The 21,724-nt window shown below is 52.0% G+C and overlaps 2 protein-coding genes across 2 annotated transcripts in view; one reads left to right on the top strand and one right to left on the bottom strand.

Annotated features, from left to right (window-relative positions):
- Positions 1-2,676: 2,676 nt before the first annotated feature.
- TLDC2 (TBC/LysM-associated domain containing 2) lies at positions 2,677-19,165 on the top strand. Its single transcript, XM_038750238.1, has 6 exons — positions 2,677-2,747; positions 5,609-5,752; positions 5,899-6,051; positions 11,327-11,422; positions 14,287-14,360; positions 18,576-19,165. The coding sequence occupies exons 1-6, from the start codon at positions 2,715-2,717 to the stop codon at positions 18,709-18,711; spliced, it is 636 nt and encodes a 211-aa protein (XP_038606166.1). The 5' UTR covers positions 2,677-2,714; the 3' UTR covers positions 18,712-19,165.
- SAMHD1 (SAM and HD domain containing deoxynucleoside triphosphate triphosphohydrolase 1) overlaps positions 19,109-21,724 on the bottom strand; it is a 71,708-nt gene continuing 69,092 nt past the window's right edge. Inside the window, exon 16 of the mRNA XM_038750237.1 lies at positions 19,109-20,422. Coding sequence (XP_038606165.1) covers positions 20,318-20,422 — 105 coding nt within the window. The 3' untranslated portion in view covers positions 19,109-20,317. The remainder of the gene's footprint in view (positions 20,423-21,724) is intronic.

The raw sequence follows: 21,724 nt of genomic DNA, 5'->3' as shown, positions 1-21,724 counted from the left end.
CGTATTTATTGAGTGCTTACTGTGTGCAGAGCACTGTACTAAGCGCTTGGGAAGTACAAATTGGCAACATATAGAGACAGTCCCTACCCAACAGTGGGCTCACAGGGGCTAAAAGGGGGAGACAAAACCAAACATACTACCAAAATAAAATAAATAGAATAGATATGTACAAGTAAAATAGAGTAATAAATATGTACAAACATATATACATATATCCAGGTGCTGTGGGGAAGGGAAGGAGGTAAGATGGGGGGGATGGAGAGGGGGACGAGGGGGAGAGGAAGGAAGGGGCTCAGTCTGGGAAGGCCTCCTGGAGGAGGTGAGCTCTCAGTAGGGCCTTGAAGGGAGGAAGAGAGCTAGCTTGGCGGATGGGCAGAGGGAGCAGGGCATTCCAGGCCCGGGGGAGGACGTGGGCCAGGGTGCTTGGCCCATAGTAAGCACTTAATAAATGCCATCGTTACTATTATTATTATTCCCCCATGGAAATTTTCCCCAGGAAATGGTGGGGGTCGTGAGTTGGGCGGGGGGAATCGGTCCGGACTCTGCTGAGTTGAGCTGGGAGTGGTTTCTGGGGGCCACAAATGGGGGGGAGTGAGTCCCGGCTCCTCACGGGCCTTGGGGTTCCCATCTACTGACCCCTAAAAGACCTCCGGCCAACGACCGGGGTCACGGGCGTGAGGGGCAGCCAGCGAATTGTTCATTCATTCATTCATTCATTCATTCATTCAATCATATTTATTGAGCACTTACTGTGTGCAGAGCACTGGGCTAAGCGCTTCGGAAGTCCAAGTCGACAACAGATAGAGACGGTCCCCTCCCAACAACGGGCTCACAGTCTAGAAGCAGCGTGGCTCAGTGGAAAGACCACTGGTTTGGGAGTCAGAGGTCATGGGTTCAAATCCCGGCACTGCCAACTGTCAGCTGGGTGACTTTGGGCAAGTCACTTCACTTCTCTGGGCCTCAGTTCCCTCATCTGGAAAATGGGGATGAAGACTGTGAGCCCCCCCCGTGGGACAACCTGATCACCTTGTAATCTCCCCAGCTCTTAGAACAGTGCTTGGCACATGGTAAGCGCTTAATAAATGTCATCATTATTATTATTATTATTATTAGAAGGGGGAGACAGACAACAAAACAAAACATGTTTGTTGCAGGGAGAGTTGGGGACAGTGGCTAGAGTCTGGGCCTGGGGGGTCAGAAGGCCCTGGGTTCTAATCCCGACTTTGCCACTCATGTGCCGTGAGACCTTGGGCAAGTCACTTCACTTCTCTGGGCCTCAGTTCCCTCACCTGGAAAATGGGGATTACGACTGTGAGCCCCATGTGGGACAGAGACTGCGTTCAACCCCATTTTCTTGTAATAATAATAATAATAATGATGGCATTTATTAAGTGCTTACTAAGTGCAAAGCACTGTTCTAAGCGCTGGGGAGGTTACAAGGTGAACAGGTTGTCCCATGGGGGGCTCAAAGTCTTAATCCTCATTTTTCCAGATGAGGGAACTGAGGCCCAGAGAAGTGAAGTGACTGGCCCGAAGTCACACAGCTGAGAAGCGGCGGAGCCGGGATTTGAACCCATGATCTCTGGCTCCAAAGCCCGGGCTCTTTCCACTGAGCCACGCTGCTTCTCACGGGAGTGAGGGGCAGACGGTGAATTGTTCATTCTTTCATTCAATCATATTTATTGAGCGCTTACTGTGTGCAGAGCACTGGACTAAGCGCTTCGGAAGTCCAAGTCGGCAACAGATAGAGACGGCCCCTTCCCAACAACGGGCTTACGGTCTAGAAGGAGCGTGGCTCAGTGGAAAGAGCCCAGGCTTTGGAGTCAGAGGTCATGAGTTCGAATCCCGACTCCACCACATGGCTGCTGGGTGACCTTGGGCAAGTCACTTCTCTGAGCCTGTTACCTTTCATTCAATTGTATTTATTGAGTGCTTACTGTGTGCAGAGCACTGTACTAAGCGCTTGGGAAGTCCAAGTTGGCAACATATAGAGACAGTCCCAGGGGTTTCTGGACAAAGACAATCCGGGCAGCGGCGTGAAGTATGGATTGAAGCGGGGAGAGAAGGGAGGATGGGAGATCGGAGAGGAGGCTGATACAGTAATCCAGAGGGGATCATCATCAATCGTATTTATTGAGTGCTTACTATGTGCAGAGCACTGTACTAAGCGCTTGATAGGATGAGATAGGATGAGATGGGATGAGATGGGATAGGATGAGAGCATCTGTAAAATGGGGATTAAGACCGTGAGCCCCACGTGGGACAACTTGATCACCTTGAATCCCCCCAGCGCTTTGAACAGTGCTCTGCACATAGTAAGCGCTTCCCAAATGCCATCATCATTATTATTAAATATTCATTCATTCATTCAATCGTATTTATTGAGCGCTTACTGTGTGCAGAGCACTGTACTAAGTGCTTGGGAAGTACAAATTGGCAACATATACCGCAGTTATTGTTATTACGGAGCAGAGCGGTCCCCGGGGTGGGGCGGTGGCGTTGACATTACTCACCCAGGGCTGCGAGGTGCCCCAATCTGGGAACAAAGGGCAGTGCCCCGTTGGGGTGGCACGAGGGAGGGTGTGAACGGAGAGGAAGTTGGCAAGGATAAAGGGCAGCCCGGGCACCTGGGTGTGCCCCTCTTCCCCTCGGGCCAGGAGCTCCGGACGCAGCCCCGACCCGGACCCACCGTCCATCACACCGTCCCCCGGAGGATGAAAGGTCGTGGCTGCCGCTACACCCTGCTGGTACGTGGGTCTTCCCCAGCTCTTTCATTCATTCACTCTGTTTATTGAGCGCTTACTATTCATTCATTCAATCGTATTTACTGAGCGCTTACTGTGTGCAGAGCACTGGACTAAGCGCTTGAGCAGTCCAAGTTGGCGACATCGAGAGACGGTCCCTACCCAACGGCGGGCTCACGGTCTAGAAGGGGGAGACAGAGAACAAAACAAACTAAATAGAATAAATATGTACAAATAAAATAAATCGAATAATAAATCTGTGCAAACATATATACATATATACAGCTGCTGTGGGGAGGGGAAGGAAGGAAGGCGGGGGAGATTCATTCATTCATTCAATAGTATCTATTGAGCGCTTACTGTGTGCAGAGCACTGTACTAAGCGCTTGGGAAGTACAAGTTGGCAACATCTAGAGACGGTCCCTACCCAACAGTGGGCTCACAGTCTAGAAAGGGGAGACAGAGAACAAAACAAAACGTAGTAACAAAATAAAATAAATAGAATAAATATGTACAAATGAAATGAATAAATAAAGAGTAATAAATATGTACAAACATATATACAGGTGCTGTGGGGAGGGGAAGGAGGTAAGGCGGGGGGGATTGATTCATTCATTCATTCAATCATATTTATTGAGCACTTACTGTGTGCAGAGCACTGGACTAAGCGCTTGGGAGGTACAAGTTGGCAACATATAGAGACGGGGACGGGGAGGAGGGGGAGAGGAAGGAGGGGGGCTAGAAGCAGCGTGGCTCAGTGGAAAGAGCCCAGGCTTTGGAGTCCGAGGTCATGGGTTCAAATCCCGGCTCCGCCGACTGCCAGCTGTGTGACTTTGGGCAAGTCACTTCACTTCTCTGGGCTTCAGTGACCTCATCTGTAAAATGGGGGTTAAAACTGTGAACCCCCCCGTGGGACAACCTGATCACCTTGTAACCTCCCCAGCGCTTAGAACAGTGCTTTGCACATAGTAAGCGCTTAATAAATGCCATTATTATGATTATTATTATAGTAAGTGCTAAAAAAATACCATTATTATTATTATTATTAAGGCCTCCTGGAGGAGGTGAGCTCTCAGTAGGGCTTTGAAGGGAGGGAGAGAGCGAGGTTGGTGGATGTGCGGAGGGATTGGGGGCATTCCGGGCCAGGGGGAGGACGTGGGCCGGGGGTCGACGGCGGGACGGGCGAGAGCGAGGCCTAACGGTGAGGAGGTGAGCGGTGGCAGAGGAGCGGAGGGTGCGGGCTGCAATGGAGAAGGACGGAAGGGAGGGAAGGGAGGAGGGGGCCGGGGGATGGACAACCTTGAAGCCCAGGGTGAGGAGTTTTGGCCCTCTTTCCCTTCCCCTCCTTGGGAGACACCCCCAGGACTACCCGGGGCCCGGCCCAGTCTGACCTCCAATTGTGGGAGTGCTCCCGGAACCCCCACACCCTTTCATTCACTCCTTCGATCGTATTTACTGGGAAGCAGCGTGGCTCGGTGGAAAGAGCCCGGGCTTTGGAGTCAGAGGTCACGGGTTCAAATCCCGGCTCCGCCAATTGTCAGCTGGGTGACTTTGGGCAAGTCACTTCACTTCTCTGGGCCTCATTGACCTCATCTAGAAAATGGGGGTTAAGACTGTGAGCCACCTGATCACCTTGTATCCTCCCCAGCGCTTAGAACAGTGCTTTGCACATAGTAAGCGCTTAATAAATGCCACTATTATTATTACTATTATTCTCTGGGCCTCAGTGACCTCATCTGGAAAATGAGGATGAAGACTGGGAGCCCCCCATGGGACAACCTGATGACCTTGTAACCTCTCCAGCGCTTAGAACAGTGCTTTGCACATAGAAAGCGCTTAATAAATGCCATCATTATTATTATCCACCCATTCAATTGTATTTACTGAGTGCTTACTCGGTGCAGAGCACTGTACCAGACACTTGGGAGAGTCCAATATAACAGACACAGTCCCAGCCCATCCCTTCCCCGAACACCCACCGGTCTCAGAGCCTTTTCATTCATTCATTCATTCATTCATTCAGTCAGTCATATTGATTGAGCGCTTACTGTGTGCAGAGCACTGGACTAAGCGCTTGGGAAGTCCAAGTTGGCAACATATAGAGACGGTCCCTACCCAACAGCAGGTTCACAGTCTAGAAGAGAAGCAGCATGGCTCGGTGGAAAGAGCCCAGGCCCAGGCTTTGGAGTCAGAGGTCATGGGTTCAAATCCCCGCTCCGCCAATTGTCAGCTGGGTGACTTTGGGCAAGTCACTTCACTTCTCTGGGCCTCAGTGATCTCATCTGGAAAATGGGGATTAAGACTGTGAGCCCCCCGTGGAACACCCTGATCACCTTGTAACTTCCCCAGCGCTTAGAACGGTGCTTTGCACATAGTAAGCCCTTAATAAATGCCATCATTAGAGAAGCAGCGTGGCTCAGTGGAAAGAGCCCGGGCTTTGGAGTCAGAGGTCATGGGTTCAAATCCAAGCTCCACCCCGTCTGCTGGGCAAGTCACTTAACGTCTCTGAGCCTCAGTTACCTCATCTGTAAAATGGGGATTAAGACTGTGAGCCCCCCCGTGGGACACCCTGATCACCTTGTAACATCCCCAGTTCTCAGAACGGTGCTTTGCACATAGTAAGCGCTTAATAAATGCCATCATTATTATTATTCCTGCGCTTAGAACGGTGCTTTGCACATAGTAAGCGCTTAATAAATGCCATCATTATTATTATTATTCCCGCGCTTAGAACGGTGCTTTGCACATAGTAAGCGCTTAATAAATGCCATCATTATTATTATTATTATTAGAAGGGGAAGACAGACAACAAAACTAAGCATATTAACCAAACCTTCCTCATCCGGGGTTGGGGTCCCACCCAGGCCGGCCAGCTGGACGAAGACGAGGACCGGGCCGCGGCGGCGGGCCCCGCTGACCCGGCGCCCGTGGGCGAGGAGGAGGAGGAGGAGTGGGCCCCATCTTTGGCCGAGGAGAGCAGGGTCCTGGGGGCGGAGGAGCTCAGGCAGGTAAGGGGAAGGGGACACAGGGTGGGTCCTCACCCCCAGTCCCACCAGTACCCCCCTTCCTCCTTCCCAACGCTTGCCCCACCTGTGCCCCTTTCCCCTGGGCCCTGACCCCCAGAGAGCAGCCCCTTCCCCTCTCGGCCCCCCAGCTGGCCCCTCATCTCCCCCCACGAGTGACCTGTTGCCCGTGGACCCTACTATTCTGCACGGCCCGCGACGGATTCAGCCTGCGGACGCTCTACCGGAGGATGGAGGGGCTCAGCGTGGCCGTGCTGCTTGTGGTCCGGGACACCGCCGGACAGGTGAGGGGGACGGGCCCGGCCCACCTGCCGCCCGTCTGTCCTTCAAACCAGTTTGCCCAGTTGTCAGCTGGGTGACTGTGGGCGAGTCACTTCAAATTTGGGACTCACCTCGGGGGGCCCGGGAGTGACCGCGAGGCCCGTCTTGGCCTGTGCCGGAGCTCAGGGCTGGGAACCTGATAATAATAATAATATTAAGTGCTTACTATGTGCAGAGCACTGTTCGAAGCGCTGGGGGGGATACAAGGAGATCAGGTTGTTTCACAGAGGTCACTGAGGGCTCGGGGCTGGAGACCTGGTAATAATAATAATAATAATATTAAGCACTTACTATGTGCCAAGCACTGTTCGAAGCGCTGGGGGGGATACAAGGAGATCAGGTTGTTTCAGGGAGGTCACTGAGGGCTCGGGGCTGGAGACCTGGTAATAATAATAATAATAATATTAAGCACTTACTATGTGCCAAGCACTGTTCGAAGCGCTGGGGGGATACAAGGAGATCAGGTTGTTTCACGGAGGTCACTGAGGGCTCGGGGCTGGAGACCTGATAATAATAATAAGAATAATATTAAGCGCTTACTAGGTGCAAAGCACTGTTCTAAGCGCTGGGGGGGATGCAAGGAGATCAGGTTGTTTCACGGAGGTCACTGAGGGCTCGGGGCTGGAGACCTGATAATAATAATAATAATAATATTAAGCACTTACTAGGTGCCAAGCACTGTTCGAAGCGCTGGGGGGATGCAAGGAGATCAGGTTGTTTCACGGAGGTCACTGAGGGCTCGGGGCTGGAGACCTGATAATAATAATAATAATAATATTAAGCGCTTACTATGTGCAGAGCACTGTTCGAAGGGCCGGGGGGATACAAGGAGATCAGGTTGTTTCACGGAGGTCACTGAGGGCTCGGGGCTGGAGACCTGATAATAATAATAATAATAATATTAAGCGCTTACTATGTGCAGAGCACTGTTCGAAGGGCCGGGGGGATACAAGGAGATCAGGTTGTTTCACGGAGGTCACTGAGGGCTCGGGGCTGGAGACCTGGTAATAATAATAATAATAATATTAAGCACTTACTATGTGCCAAGCACTGTTCGAAGCGCTGAGGGGATACAAGGAGATCAGGTTGTTTCACGGAGGTCACTGAGGGCTCGGGGCTGGAGACCTGATAATAATAATAAGAATAATATTAAGCGCTTACTAGGTGCAAAGCACTGTTCTAAGCGCTGGGGGGGATGCAAGGAGATCAGGTTGTTTCACGGAGGTCACTGAGGGCTCGGGGCTGGAGACCTGATAATAATAATAATAATAATATTAAGCACTTACTAGGTGCCAAGCACTGTTCGAAGCGCTGGGGGGATACAAGGAGATCAGGTTGTTTCACGGAGGTCACTGAGGGCTCGGGGCTGGAGACCTGATAATAATAATAATAATAATATTAAGCGCTTACTATGTGCAGAGCACTGTTCGAAGCGCTGGGGGGATACAAGGAGATCAGGTTGTTTCACGGAGGTCACTGAGGGCTCAGGGCTGCAGACCTGATAATAATAATAATAATAATATTAAGCACTTACTATGTGCAAAGCACTGTTCTAAGCGCTGGGGGGGATGCAAAGAGATCAGGTTGTTTCACGGAGGTCACTGAGGGCTCGGGGCTGGAGACCTGATAATAATAATAATATTAAGCGCTTACTATCATCAATCATCATCATCAATCGTATTTATTGAGCGCTTACTATGTGCAGAGCACTGTACTAAGCGCTTGGGAAGAACAAATTGGAAACATCTAGAGACAGTCCCTACCCAACAGTGGGCTCACAGTCTAAAAGGGGGAGACAGAGAACAAAACCAAACATACTAACAAAATAAAATAGACTAGATATGTACAAATAAAATAAAAAATTACTATTCTAAGCGCTGTGGGGGGGATACAAAGAGATCAGGTTGTTTCACGTGGGGCTCCAGTCTTAATCCCTGCTTTACAGATGAGGTCACTGAGGCTCAGAGAAGTTAAGTAACCTGCCCAAGGTCACGCAGCAGGCATGTCGAACCCATGACCTCTGACTCCAAAGCCCGTGCTCTTCCCACTGAGCCACGCTGCTTGCCGTGTGGTCCAGTGGGTAGGGCCCGGGAGTCAGAAGGACTTGGGTTCTCATCCCGGCTCCGCCGCTTGTCTGCTGGGTGACCTTGGGCGAGTCACTTCACTTCCGTGGGCCTCCGTTGCTTCGTCTGGAAAATGGGGATGGTGACTGTGAGCCCCACAGCTCGATTAGCTTGTCTCGACCCCAGCACGTAGGATGGTGCCTGGCATATAGTAGGCGCTTAGCAAATACCACACTTACTATTATTATTATCCCCCCGGCCAGGTTATTCATTCATTCATAATAATAATGGCGTTTATTAAGCACTTACTATGTGCAAAGCACCGTTCTAAGCGCTGGGGAGGTTACAAGGTGATCAGGTTGTCCCCCCGGGGGGCTCACGGTCTTAATCCCCATTTTACAGATGAGGTAACTGAGGCCCAGAGAAGTGAAGTGACTTGCCCCAAGTCACCCAGCTGACAAGTGGAGGAGCCAGGATTTGAACCCCTGACCTCTGACTCCAAAGCCCGGGCTCTTTCCACTGAGCCACGCTGCTTCTCATTCATTCATTCAATCGTATTTATTGAGCACTTCCCTTCCCTGAGCACCCACAGGTCCCGGAGCCCCTTCATTCATTCATTCATTCATTCAATCGTATTTATTGAGCGCTTATTGTGTGCAGAGCACTGTACTAAGCGCTTGGGATGTACAAGTTGGCAATGTATACAAGCTCACGGTCTAGAAGGGGGAGACGGACAACAAAACAAGACACATAGACAGGTGTCTAAATCATCAGAACAAACAGAATTAGAGCTATATATGCACATCATCATTGAGGAGAAGCAGCGTGGCTCAGTGGAAAGAGCCCGGGCTTTGCAGTCAGAGGTCATGGGTTCGAATCCCGGCTCCGCCACATGGCTGGTGTGTGACCTTGGGCAAGTCACTTAACTTCTCTGAGCCTCAGTTACCTCATCTGTCAAATGGGGATGAAGACTGGGAGCCCCACGTGGGACAATCTGATCACTTTGTATCCCCCCCGCAGCGCTTAGAACAGTGCTTTGCACATAGTAAGCGCTTAACAAATGCCAACATTATTATTATTATCATTCACAAAATAAACAGAATAGTAAATATGGACAATTCAAATAAATAGAATAATCTGTCCGAACATCTATACAAGGGCTGTGGGGAGGGGAAGGAGGTAGGGCCGGGGGGATGGGGAGGAGGAGAGGAAAAAAGGGGGCTCAGTCTGGGAAGGCCTCTTGGAGGAGGTGAGCTCTCCCAATCCCTCCTAACTCCAGCCAGGGGTGAGGGTGGGCGTCCAGCGGGGGCCCGGAAAGAAGGTGGAGAGGGCGAGGAGCGGCGCTGCTCCCAAGCACTGAGCACGAAAGGCTGTTAGTCGCCTTTATTGAGCGCTGACTGGGTGCAGAGCACTGTAATAATAATAATAATGTTGGTATTTGTTAAGCGCTTACTATGTGCAAAGCACTGTTCTAAGCGCTGGGGTAGATACAAGGCAATCAGGTTGTCCCACGAGGGGCTCACGGTCTTCATCCCCATTTTCCAGATGAGGGAACAGAGGCCCAGAGAAGTGAAGTGACTTGCCCAAAGTCACACAGCTGACAAGTGGCGGAGCTGGGATTTGAACCCAAGGCCTCTGACTCCAAAGCCCGGGCTCTTTCCACTGAGCCATGCTGCTTCCCACTGTACTAAGCGCTCGGGAGAGTACACTGCCCCTGTGGCACTTGAACCTATATATATGTATATATATATATATATATATGTATATAAGTTTGTACTTATTTATTACTCTATTTATTTTACTTGTACATATCTATTCTATTCATTTTATTTTGTTAGTATGCTTGGTTTTGTTCTCTGTCTCCCCCTTCTAGACTGAGAGCCTACTGTTGGGTAGGGACTGTCTCTATATGTTGCCAACTTGGACTTCCCAAGCGCTTAGTCCAGTGCTCTGCACACAGTAAGCGCTCAATAAATACGATTGATTGAACCTTGTACATATTTACTATTCTACTATTCTATTTATTTTGTTAATGATGTGCATCTAGCTTTACTTCTATTTATTCTGATGACTGGACACCCGTCCGTATGTTTCGTTTTGTCGTCCGCCTCCCCCTTCTAGACCGTGAGCCCTTTGTCGGGTAGGGACCGTCTCTAGATACACCTGTATATATGTTTCTACATATTTATTACTCTATTTATTTATTTATTTTACTTGTCCATATCTATTCTATTTATTTTATTTTGTTAGTATGTTTGGTTTTGTTCTCTGTCTCCCCGTCTTAGACTGTGAGCCCGCTGTTGGGTAGGGACTGTCTCTATATGTTGCCAACTTGTACTTCCCAAGCGCTTAGTACAATGCTCTGCACACAGTAAGAGCTTAATAAATATGATTGATTGATTGACAAATGTGGCCGGCTTGGACCTCCCAAGCGCAGGTGGGACAGGGACCGGGTCCAATCTGATTAGGGAAGCAGCGTGGTTCAGTGGAAAAGAGCCCGGGCTTTGGAGTCAGAGGTCATGGGTTCAAATCCCGGCACCGCCAACTGTCAGCCGGGTGACTTTGGGCAAGTCACTTCACGACTGTGAGCCCACCGTTGGGTAGGGACCGTCTCTCTATGTTGCCACCTTGTACTTCCCAAGCGCTTAGTCCAGTGCTCTGCACACAGTAAGAGCTCAATAAACACGATTGATGGATTGATTGACTCTCTAGGCCTCAGTTCCCTCATCTGGAAAATCGGGATTCAAACTGGGAGCCCCCTGGGGGGGGGCAACCTGATCACCTTGTCACCTCCCCAGCGCTTAGAACAGCTGAGTAACAATAAGCGCTTAGTAATACTAATGATGGCATTTGTTAAGCGCTTACTATGTGCAGAGCGCTGTTCGTTATTTTTTATTTTATTTTATTTTGTTAGTACGTTTGGTTTTGTTCTCTGTCTTCCCCTTTTAGACTGTGAGCCCACTGTTGGGTAGGGACTGCCTCTAGATGTTGCCAATTTGTACTTCCCAAGCGCTCAGTACAGTGCTCTGCACATAGTAAGCGCTCAATAAATACGATCGATGATGATGATGATGCTCTGCACACGGTAAGCGCTCAATAAATACGAACGAATGAACGAACCCCATCCCGGCTGCTGCGGACGGGGCCCCGCTGACCTGGTTTTTGTTCGGTCCAGATATTCGGGGCTTTCTCCTCGACGGCCATCCGCATCAGCAGCTGCTTCTACGGCACCGGGGAGACCTTCCTCTTCTCCTTCTCCCCCGAGCTCAAGGTGACGCCGCCCCGCTCCGGGGGGCTTCTGGCGGGGGGCTGGGGAGGACGGGGAAACCGACGGCCCAGTGGATGAAGCAGCAGCGTGCCTCAGTGGCAAGTTATCACTCTATTTATTTTCCTTGTCCATATCTATTCTATTTATTTTATTTTGTTCGTATGTTCGGTTTGGTTCTCCGTCTCCCCCTTTTAGACTGTGAGCCCGCTGTCGGGTAGGGACCGTCTCTAGATGTTGCCAACTTGGACTTCCCAAGCGCTTGGTATAGTGCTCCGCACACAGTAAGCGCTCAATAAATACGACTGATTGATTTGGAGTCAGAGGTCGTGGGTTCAAATCCCGGCTCCGCCAACTGTCAGCCGGGTGACTTTGGGCCAGTCACTTCACTTCTCTTTTAGACCGTGAGCCCACTGTTGGGTCGGGACTGTCTCTATATGTTGCCAACTTGGACTTCCCAAGCGCTTAGTTCAGTGCTGTGCACACAGTAAGCGCTCAATAAATACGACTGATTGATTCTCTGGGCCTCAGTTCCCTCATCTGGAAAATGGGGATTAAAACTGTGAGCCCCCCGTGGGACAACCTGATCACCTTGTCACCTCCCCAGCGCTTAGAACAGTGCTTTCCATATAGTAAGCGCTTGATAAATGCCATTATTATTATTATTATAAAGCTTGGGTGTCATTCATTCATTCAATCGTATTTATTATTATTATTAATAATAATAATGATGGCATTTGTTAAGCACTTACTATGTGCAGAGCACTGTTCGAAGCACTGTGGGGGGATACAAGGTGATCAAGTTGTCTCACGGGGGGCTCACAGTCTTAATCCCCATTTTACAGATGAGGGAACTGAGACTCAGAGAAGTTAAGTGACTTCCCCAAGGTCACACAGCAGACATGTGGTGGAGCTAGGATTTGAACCCATGACCTCTGACTCCAAAGCCCGTGCTCTTTCCACTGAGCCATGCTGCTTCATTTATTGAGAGCTTCCTGTGTGCAGAGCACTGGACTAAGCGCTTGGGAAGTCCAAGTTGGCAACACATAGAGACGGTCCCGACCCAACAGTGGGCTCACAGTCTAGAAGGGGGAGACAGAGAACAAAACAAAACAGATTAACAAAATAAAATAAATAGAATAGATATGTACAAGTAAAATAAATACATAAATAGGGTAATAAATCCGTACAAACATATATACATATATCCAGGTGCTGTGGGGAGGGGAAGGAGGTAAGGCGGGGGGGATGGAGGGGAGGAGGAGGGGGAGAGGAAGGAGGGGGCTCAGTCAGGAGGACCTGGGTTCTAATCCTGGCTTCGCCACTCGTCTGTTGAGGGACTTTCGTTTCTCCGGGCCTCAGTTCCCCCATCTGGAAAATGGGGATGGAGACTCTGAGCCGCACGTGGGACAGGGACTGTGTCCAATCTGATTAGGGAAGCAGTGTGGCCTGGTGGAAAAGAGCCCGGGCTTTGGAGTCAGAGGTCAGGGGTTCAAATCCCTGCTCCGCCACTTGTCAGCTGGGTGACTTTGGGCAAGTCACTTCACTTCTCTGGGCCTCAGTTCCCTCATCTGGAAAATGGGGATTAAGAATGTGAGCCCCCCATGGGACAACCTGATCACCTTGTAACCTCCCCAGCGCTTAGAACAGTGCTTTGCACATAGTAAATGCTTAATAAATGCCATTATTATTATTAGCTTGCCTTGACCTCAGCACTTAGTACAGTGCCTGGCACATAGTAAGCGCTTAACAAATACCCTAATTATCATCATAATAATAAATAATAATGGCATTTATTAAGCACTTACTATGTGCAAAACACTGTTCTAAGTAATAATAATAACAGTGCTTTTGCACACAGTAAGTGCTTAATAAATACTATCAAGCACTGGGGAGGTTACAAGGTGATCAGGTTGTCCCACGGGGGGCTCACAGTCTTCATCCCCATTTTCCAGACGAGGTAACTGAGGCATGGAGAAGTGAAGTGACTTGCCCAAAGTCACACAGCTGACAGTTGGCAGAGCCGGGATTTGAACCCATGACCTCTGACTCCAAAGCCCGGGCTCTTTCCACCGAGTCACGCTGCTTTGCTGGGGAGGTTCCACGGTGATCAGGTTGTCCCCCGGGGAGCTCCCAGTCTTCATCCCCATTTTCCAGATGAGGTCACTGAGGCCCAGAGAAGTGAAGTGACTTGCCTAAGGTCGCACCGTGGCTCAGCGGATAGAGCCCGGGCTTTGGAGTCAGAGGGTGTGGGTTCAAATCCCGGCTCTGCCAATTGTCAGCTGTGGGACTTTGGGCAAGTCACTTCACTCCTCTGGGCCTCAGTGACCTCATCTGTCAAATGGGGATGAAGACTGTGAGCCCCCCGTGGGACAACCTCATCACCTTATAACCTCTCCAGTGCTTAGAACAGTGCTTTGCACATAGTAAGCGCTTAATAAATGCCATTATGATTATTATTAAGTGGTGGAGCCAGGATTTGAACCCATGACCCCCAACTCCACAGCCCGTGGTCTTTCCATTGAGCCACGCTGCTTCATCAGCCCGGGCGTCCAGCAGTGGGGAAGGGGCACCAGGCCCCGGCGCAGTCCCCTCCCCTGCTCCAACAAGTTGTGTTGCCAACTTGTACTTCCCAAGCGCTTAGTACAGTGCTCTGCACACAGTAAGCGCTCAATAAATACGGTTGATGATGATGATGCTCCGGTCTCCCAGCTGACGCCGGACCTGGTGGTAGACTGTGAGCCCGCTGTTGGGTAGGGACCGTCTCTATACGTTGCCAACCTGTACCTCCCAAGCGCTTAGTACAGTGTTCCGCACACAGTAAGCGCTCAATAAATACGATTGATTGATTGATTGATTCCCCTTTGCAGGTGTTCAAGTGGACGGGAAGCAACTCCTTCTTCGTCAAAGGCGACGTGGATCAGCTGGCGATTGGCAGTGGCGGGTCTGTAGCTCTCTCACCCCAGGATGCCATCTTCCAATAATAATAATAATAATAATAATAATAATGGCATTTATTAAGCGCTTGCTATGTGCTAAGCGCTGGGGAGGTTACAAGGTGATGAGGTTGTCCCACGGGGGGCTCCCAGTCTTCATCCCCGTTTTTCAGATGAGGGAACTGAGGCCAGAGAAGTGACTTGCCCAAAGTCACCCAGCTGATAAGTGGTGGCGGGGGGATTTGAACCCATGATCTCTGACTCCAAAGCACGTGCTCTTTCCACTGAGCCACGCTGCTTCCCAGCTTTTAGACTGTTAGCCCACTGTTGGGTAGGGACGGTCTCTATATGTTGCCAACTTGTACCTCCCAAGCGCTTAGTACAGTGCTCTGCACACAGTAAGCGCTCAATAAATATGATTGATTGATTGATCAGGCTGTCTCCCACTTCTAGACTGTGAGCCCACTGTTGGGTAGGGGCTGTCTCTATATGTTGCCAACTTGGACTTCCCAAGCGCTTAGTACAGTGCTCTGCACACAGTAAGCGCTCAATAAATACGATTGATTGTTTAGAACAGTGCTTTGCACATAGTAAGTGCTTAACAAATGCCATTATTATTATTATTATCCATCAGGGGCATTTCTTGAGTGCTTCCCGGGTGCAGAGCACTGCACTAAGCACTCTCCCGGCGGTTCAGTCATTCGTTCATTCGATCGTATTTACTGAGCGCTTCCTGTTTGCGGAGCACCGACTAAGCGCTTGGGAGAGTACCACAACGAACAGACGCGCTCCTGCCCACAAAATGGGACAAAATTCATTCATTCATTATCATCAATCGTATTTATTGAGCGCTTACTATGTGCAGAGCACTGTACTAAGCGCTTGGGAAGGACAAATCGGCAACATATAGAGACAGTCCCTACCCAACAGTGGGCTCACAGTTTAAAAGGGGGAAGACAGAGAACAAAATCAAAAATACTAACAAAATAAAATAAATAGAATAAATATGTATTCATTCATTGAATCGTATTTATTGAGCGCTGCCTGTGTGCAGAGCACTGCACTAAGCGCTTGGGAAGTACAATTCGGCAACGGATAGAGACAGTCGCCGCCCAACAGCGGGCTCACAGTCTAGAAAGGGGAGACGGACAACAAAACAAGTAGACGGGCGTCAATAGCATCAGAGAAGCAGTGTGGCTCAGTGGAAAGAGCCCGGGCTTTGGAGTCAGAGGTCATGGGTTCGAGTCCCGGCTCCGCCAATTGTCAGCTGTGTGACTTTGGGCAAGTCGCTTCACTTCTCTGGGCCTCAGTGACCTCATCTGGAAAATGGGGGTGAAGACTGTGAGCCCCCCGTGGGACAATCTGATCACCTTGTAACCTCCCCAGCGCTTGGAACAGTGCTTGGCACATAGTAAGCGCTTAATAAATGCCATCGTTATTATTATTAGAAGGGGGAGACGGACAACAAAACAAGTAGACGGGCGTCAATAGCATCAGAGAAGCAGCGTGGCTCAGTGGAAAGAGCCCGGGCTTTGGAGTCGGAGGTCATGGGTTCAAGTCCCCGCTCCGCCAATTGTCAGCTGGGTGACTTTGGGCAAGTCGCTTCACTTCTCTGGGCCTCAGTTCCCTCATCTGGAAAATGGGGGTGAAGACTGTGAGCCCCCCGTGGGACAACCTGATCACCTTGTAACCTCCCCAGCGCTTAGAACAGTGCTTGGCACATAGTAAGCGCTTAATAAATGCCATCGTTATTATTATTAGAAGGGGGAGACGGACAACAAAACAAGTAGACGGGCATCAATAGCATCAGAGAAGCAGCGTGGCTCAGTGGAAAGAGCCCGGGCTTTGGAGTCGGAGGTCATGGGTTCAAGTCCCCGCTCCGCCAATTGTCAGCTGGGTGACTTTGGGCAAGTCGCTTCACTTCTCTGGGCCTCAGTTCCCTCATCTGGAAAATGGGGGTGAAGACTGTGAGCCCCCCGTGGGACAATCTGATCACCTTGTAACCTCCCCAGCGCTTAGAACAGTGCTTGGCACATAGTAAGCGCTTAATAAATGCCATCGCTATTATTATTAGAAGGGGGAGACGGACAACAAAACAAGTAGACGGGCGTCGATAGCATCAGAGAAGCAGCCTGGCTCAGTGGAAAGAGCCCGGGCTTTGGAGTCGGAGGTCATGGGTTCGAGTCCCCGCTCCGCCAGTTGTCAGCTGGGTGACTTTGGGCAAGTCGCTTCACTTCTCTGGGCCTCAGTGACCTCATCTGGAAAATGGGGATGAAGACTGTGAGCCCACCGTGGGACAACCTCATCACCTTGTAAACTTCCCAGTGCTCACAACAGTGCTTTGCATAGTATGCGCTTAATAAATGCCCTTATTATTATTATCAAAATAGATAAATAGAATTATAGACACATACACACAGCTAATCGGGTTGGACCCAATCCATGTCCCACTTGGGGCTCACAGTCTTTATCCCCATTTTCCAGATGAGGAAACTGAGGCCCAGAGAAGTGAAGTGACTCGCCCCAAGTCACACCGCTGACAAGTGGCGGAGCCGGGATTTGAACCCATGGCCTCTGACTCCCAAGCCCGGGCTCGTTCCACTGAGCCACGCTGCTTCTCTAAGTGACTCGCCCGAGCTCACACGGCAAAGTGTTGCCGAACTGTACTTTCCAAGCGCTTAGTACAGTGCTCTGCACACAGTAAGCGCTCAATAAATACGATTGATTGATTGATTGAATGAAAGTGGTGGAGCTAGGATGAGAACCCACGACCTTCTCACTCCAAGGCCCAGGCTCTATTCACTCATTCATTCAATCGTATTTATTGAGCGCTTACTGTGTGCAGAGCACTGGACTAAGCGCTTGGGAAGGGCAAGTCGGCAACATATGGAGATGGTCCCTACCCGACAACGGGCTCACGGTCTAGAAGGGGGAGACGGACAACAAAACAAAACAAAACACGCGGACGGGTGTCAAGTCGTCACTACGCCCCGCTGCTTCTCTCTGTGCCACAGTTCACTCACGCGTGGCTCAGTGGAAAGAGCCCGGGCTTGGGAGTCAGAGGTCGTGGGTTCAAATCCCGGCCCTGCCACTTGTCAGCTGGGTGACCTTGGGCAAGTCACTTCGCTTCTCTGGGCCTCAGTTCCCTCATCTGGAAAATGGGGATGGAGATTGTGAGCCCCACGTGGGGCAACCTGATTACCTTGCATCCACCCCAGCGCTTAGAACAGTGTTTGGCACATAGTTTTGTTGAACCTTTGTTGAACAAAACATAGTTTTGTTGAAGCAGCGTGGCTCGGTGGAAAGAGCCCGGGCTTTGGAGTCAGAGGTCATGAGTTCAAATCCCGCCTCCGCCAATTGCCAGCTGTGTGACCTTGGGCAAGTCACTTAATCAATCAATTGTATTTATTGGGCGCTTACTGTGTGCAGAGCACTGTACTAAGCGCTTGGGAAGTCCAAGTTGGCGCCATATAGACGGTCCCTACCCAACAGTGGGCTCACAGTCTAGAAGGGGGAGCCTCTGAGCCTCAGTTACCTCCTCTGTAAAATGGGGATGAAGACTGTGAGCCCCCCGTGGACAACCCCATCACCTTGTAACCTCCCCAGCGCTTAGAACAGTGCTTTGCACATAGTAAGCGCTTAATAAATGCCATTATCATAGTAAGCGCTTAAATACCAACATTCTTATTATTACTATCTGCAAAATGGGGATGAGGGACCTGGATAATAATAATAATAATGATGGCATTTGTTAAGCGCTTACTATGACAATGGCATTTACTAAGCGCCGGGGAGGATACAAGGTGATCAGGTTGTCCCACGGGGGGGCTCACAGTCTTCATCCCCATTTGACAGATGAGGGAACTGAGGCACAGAGAAGTGAAGTGACTTGCCCAAGGTCACACAGCTGACCGTTGGCAGAGCTGGATCAATCCCAGCGCTTACTACGGTGTTTGGCACATAGCGCTTAACAGCTTAACAAATACCACAATACATCGCCCGTCTGCGCCCACTTGGCCAACTCTAACGCACACACGTGAGTGCTTAACAAATACCACAATTATTAATACATCGCCCGTCTGCGCCCACTTGGCCGACTCTAACGCGCACACAAGTGTGTGCGTCGGGGTGGGGGGGATTGTCCCACCCACGTACGTCTCGGGCTGGGGTCCCGTTGGTCGGGCACGGGGTTTGAGGCCGAGGGCTCCCGTCCCCGTTCCCAGGGGCCGGTTCGGGCTGTGGCTGGACGGAGACCTGAACCACGGCGGGAGCCATCCCTGCGCCACCTTCGACAACGAGGTGTTGTCTCACCGGGAGGAATTCTTCATCCAGGAGCTGGAGGCCTGGGCCCCGAGCTGAGGCCCGGCCCCCCACGCCACCCCGCGGACTCTGCCCGTCCCCCTCAATTAAAATCCCGACCCAGGCCGACCCCGCCGACCGAGCACGTGTGGACGAGACAAGGCCTTCCGGTGGGCGCCGCGGCCGGAAAGACTCGGAGCCGAGTCGCCCCGGTGGGACGGGGGTGAAGCCGGGAGGACGGACGGGATTCCCGTGCCCGCTCCTCGGTGAGGGCGGGCGACGGCCTGCGGGGTTGGGAAAGGAGGCCAGGCCCAGAAGGAACGGCGGGACGGAAGGAAGAGAGGGAGGACCGAGGTACATTCAGGAGGTTTTATTGTTAAGGGTCACCGGACCCCGCTGGGCAGAGAGACCCCGCGGCCCCCTTCCCGCCGGCCGAAGGTCCCACACCCTGAAATCCGGGCCACGGGGACGGGGCGGGGTGAGATGCTGACTTTTGCACAGTAAAATCAAAAGATACGAGACCCCGGTTTGCGTACTCACGTCCCGACGCGCCCCTGGGGAGAGCCCGCCGCGAGGCAGGGCCCCTCCGGGAAACCGAGGGTGAGGCGGGTGGTCGCCGACGGCAACCGCGGGATGCTCTTGGCCCGGCTGCGGTCCCAGCTCTCCCCCGAATCCTTCCGTTGTCCCTTTCAGCCGGCAGGGCCCGGGCCTCCCCCGGCCCCTGAAACCGGCCCCACAACGATCCTCCAGTCCGGTGTCGGGGCGGGGAAGTGGACGGGACACCCCGCTCCTTTGGGAACTTGCGGGGGAGGTAGACGGCGACTCCATATGTGCGTGTGTGACCCCAGGCGGCCCGTTGGTCGCCGCCGGCCCCGAGCCCACCGACTATTCGATTTTCGGTCAGTTGAGACTCGGGCCTGGTGGTGAGCGAGGTTTGCTAGCGGATGATGCTTTCCAACAGTAAGCCCAGGAAAGGCTGAGCAGCACGTGACATTCGGGGAGGGAGGGAAGGACGGAGGATGGACGGTTCTGCGAGGTCCTCAGGCCACGGCTAGCGTGCGAACCATCCGGACCCCTGAGGAAAGCCCCTCGTCCCGCTTCCCCGGATGGAGGACGGCCTCCTATCCCGGGGGGCGGAGGCCCGCGGATGTGAGCCCGACGGCTTGGCAGATCTCGCCGGCCCGGGGCCCGGTCAGACTTGCCCCCCGTGAGTCGCAGAGGTGAGAAGCGGAGGAGAGAAGCAGAGGGGAAGGAGGAGGGGGACGGCGAGAGGACGTGAGGATCGGGATCGCTTCAGTCTTCCCACACATAGGAGGCTTTCGCCGGGGAGCGGGGGTCCCCGATACGTCTATTTCTGGCTCGAAGAGTTCTCGGAGCATGAGGGGGGACATCCAACTCAAAACCCTCCACGAGGTACGTCGGGTGGCCCGGGGGCGTCTCCCGAACCCGCCTCCCGTGCCCCTCCCTGGAGGCTGTCGGTATTCCTGACGGAGCGTGAGGATGCTCCAATGGGGAATGCCGCGCCCCGGCCCCCCCGTTATAAAAGGACCACCCCCTCCCCCCCGCCGGGAGTTCACCACGGACACCGGAGCCAGACGCCGAGCGGGGCAGACGTCCTCCGGCCCGAGACGGCCGGGAGGGGGGGGGGTCTTCCCGCGGCCGGCGGTCACTTATACAGCCTGGTTCTGGCCTTCTTCCCGTCTTGGAGGGCGGACGATCTATTCCAGTTGGGTTTCCGGGGCGTCAGTGTCGGGGCCACAATGTCCCCATCCTGGCAGGGCGGGAGGAAAGGGTGGCCGGGATGCTCCCGGCTCTCGCCGTCAAGTGCGCCTTCCCCCGCCTCCTCGGACTCCCCCTCAGCGCTTAGAACTGTGCTTTGCACATAGTAAGCGCTTAACAAATACCATCATTATTATTATTATTACAGTCCGGTGGGCTTCCCAGCTGCAGCCGCTGAGCGCGGGCCCGGAAGACCTCTCTCCCTGATTCAGAGCCTTACTGAAGGCACACCTCCTCCAGGAAGCCTTCCTGGACTGCGCCCTCCTTCTCTCTTCTCCCACTCCCTTCCGCGTCACCCCGACTTGCTCCCTTTACTCATCCCCCTTCCCGGCCCCTCAGTGCTTAAGCCCATATATGTCATTAATAATAATAATAATAATAATAATGATAGCATTTATTAAGCGCTTACTATGTGCAAAGCACTGCTCTAAACGCTGGGGAGGTTACAAGGTGATCAGGTTGTCCCACAGGGGGCTCACAGTCAATCCCCATTTTACAGATGAGGCAACCGAGGCCCAGAGAAGTCCAGTGACTTGCCCAAAGTCACACAGCTGACAGTTGGCAGCCGGGATTTGAACCCATGACCACTGACTCCAAAGCCCATGCTCTTCCCACTGAGCTACGCTGCTTCTCCGATTTCTATTAATGCCCGTTTCCCTCTCTAGACTGTCAGCTCGTTGTGGGCAAGGAATGTGTCTTTTTATTGTTAGGGTGGACTCTCCCAAGCACTTAGTACAGTGCCCTGCACACGGTAGGCGCTCAATAAATATGACCTACCGACCTAAACTGGCCCATGTCAACCGACGAAGCCTTCGCTGGCCTCGGGCCCCCCATCCTGGCCCAGCTGGTGGCCCCGGCCGCTCTGTCCAGACAGGCTCACTCCTAGGGGGTGGGTTCTCCTTTCACTCATTTACTATTTCATTCATTCAATCCTACTTATTGAGCACTTACTGCGTGCAGAGCACTGTACTAAGCACCTGGGAGAGTATGATATAATAAACAGTTACATTCCCTGCCCTGTCCCGGCCCAGCTGATGGCCCCGGCCGCTCTGTCCAGGCGGGCTCACTCCTAGGGGGTGGGGGTGGCTTCTCCTTTCATTCATTTATTCTGTCAATCATTCAATCCTATTTATTGAGCACTTACTGCGTGCAGAGCACTGTACTAAGCACCCGGGAGGGTATGATATAACAATAAACAGTTACATTCCCTTCCCTGTCCTGGCCCAAATGGTGGCTCCGGCCGCTCTGTCTAGAGGGGCTCACTCCTAGGGGGTGGGTTCTCCTTTCATTCATT

This window comes from Tachyglossus aculeatus, chromosome 8 (assembly GCF_015852505.1).
Source record: "Tachyglossus aculeatus isolate mTacAcu1 chromosome 8, mTacAcu1.pri, whole genome shotgun sequence".
Taxonomy (NCBI): domain Eukaryota; kingdom Metazoa; phylum Chordata; class Mammalia; order Monotremata; family Tachyglossidae; genus Tachyglossus; species Tachyglossus aculeatus.
This window is presented reverse-complemented; position numbering and strand designations above follow the sequence as displayed.

Coding starts and splice junctions, on each gene's coding strand:
- TLDC2 (XM_038750238.1), top strand. CDS start 2,715: ATGAAAGGTCGTGGCTGCCGCTACACCCTGCTG. Junction 5,753..5,898: donor GGGCGGAGGAGCTCAGGCAG/GTAAGGGGAAGG, acceptor TCGGCCCCCCAG/CTGGCCCCTCATCTCCCCCC. Junction 14,361..18,575: donor CTGGCGATTGGCAGTGGCGG/GTCTGTAGCTCT, acceptor CCCCGTTCCCAG/GGGCCGGTTCGGGCTGTGGC.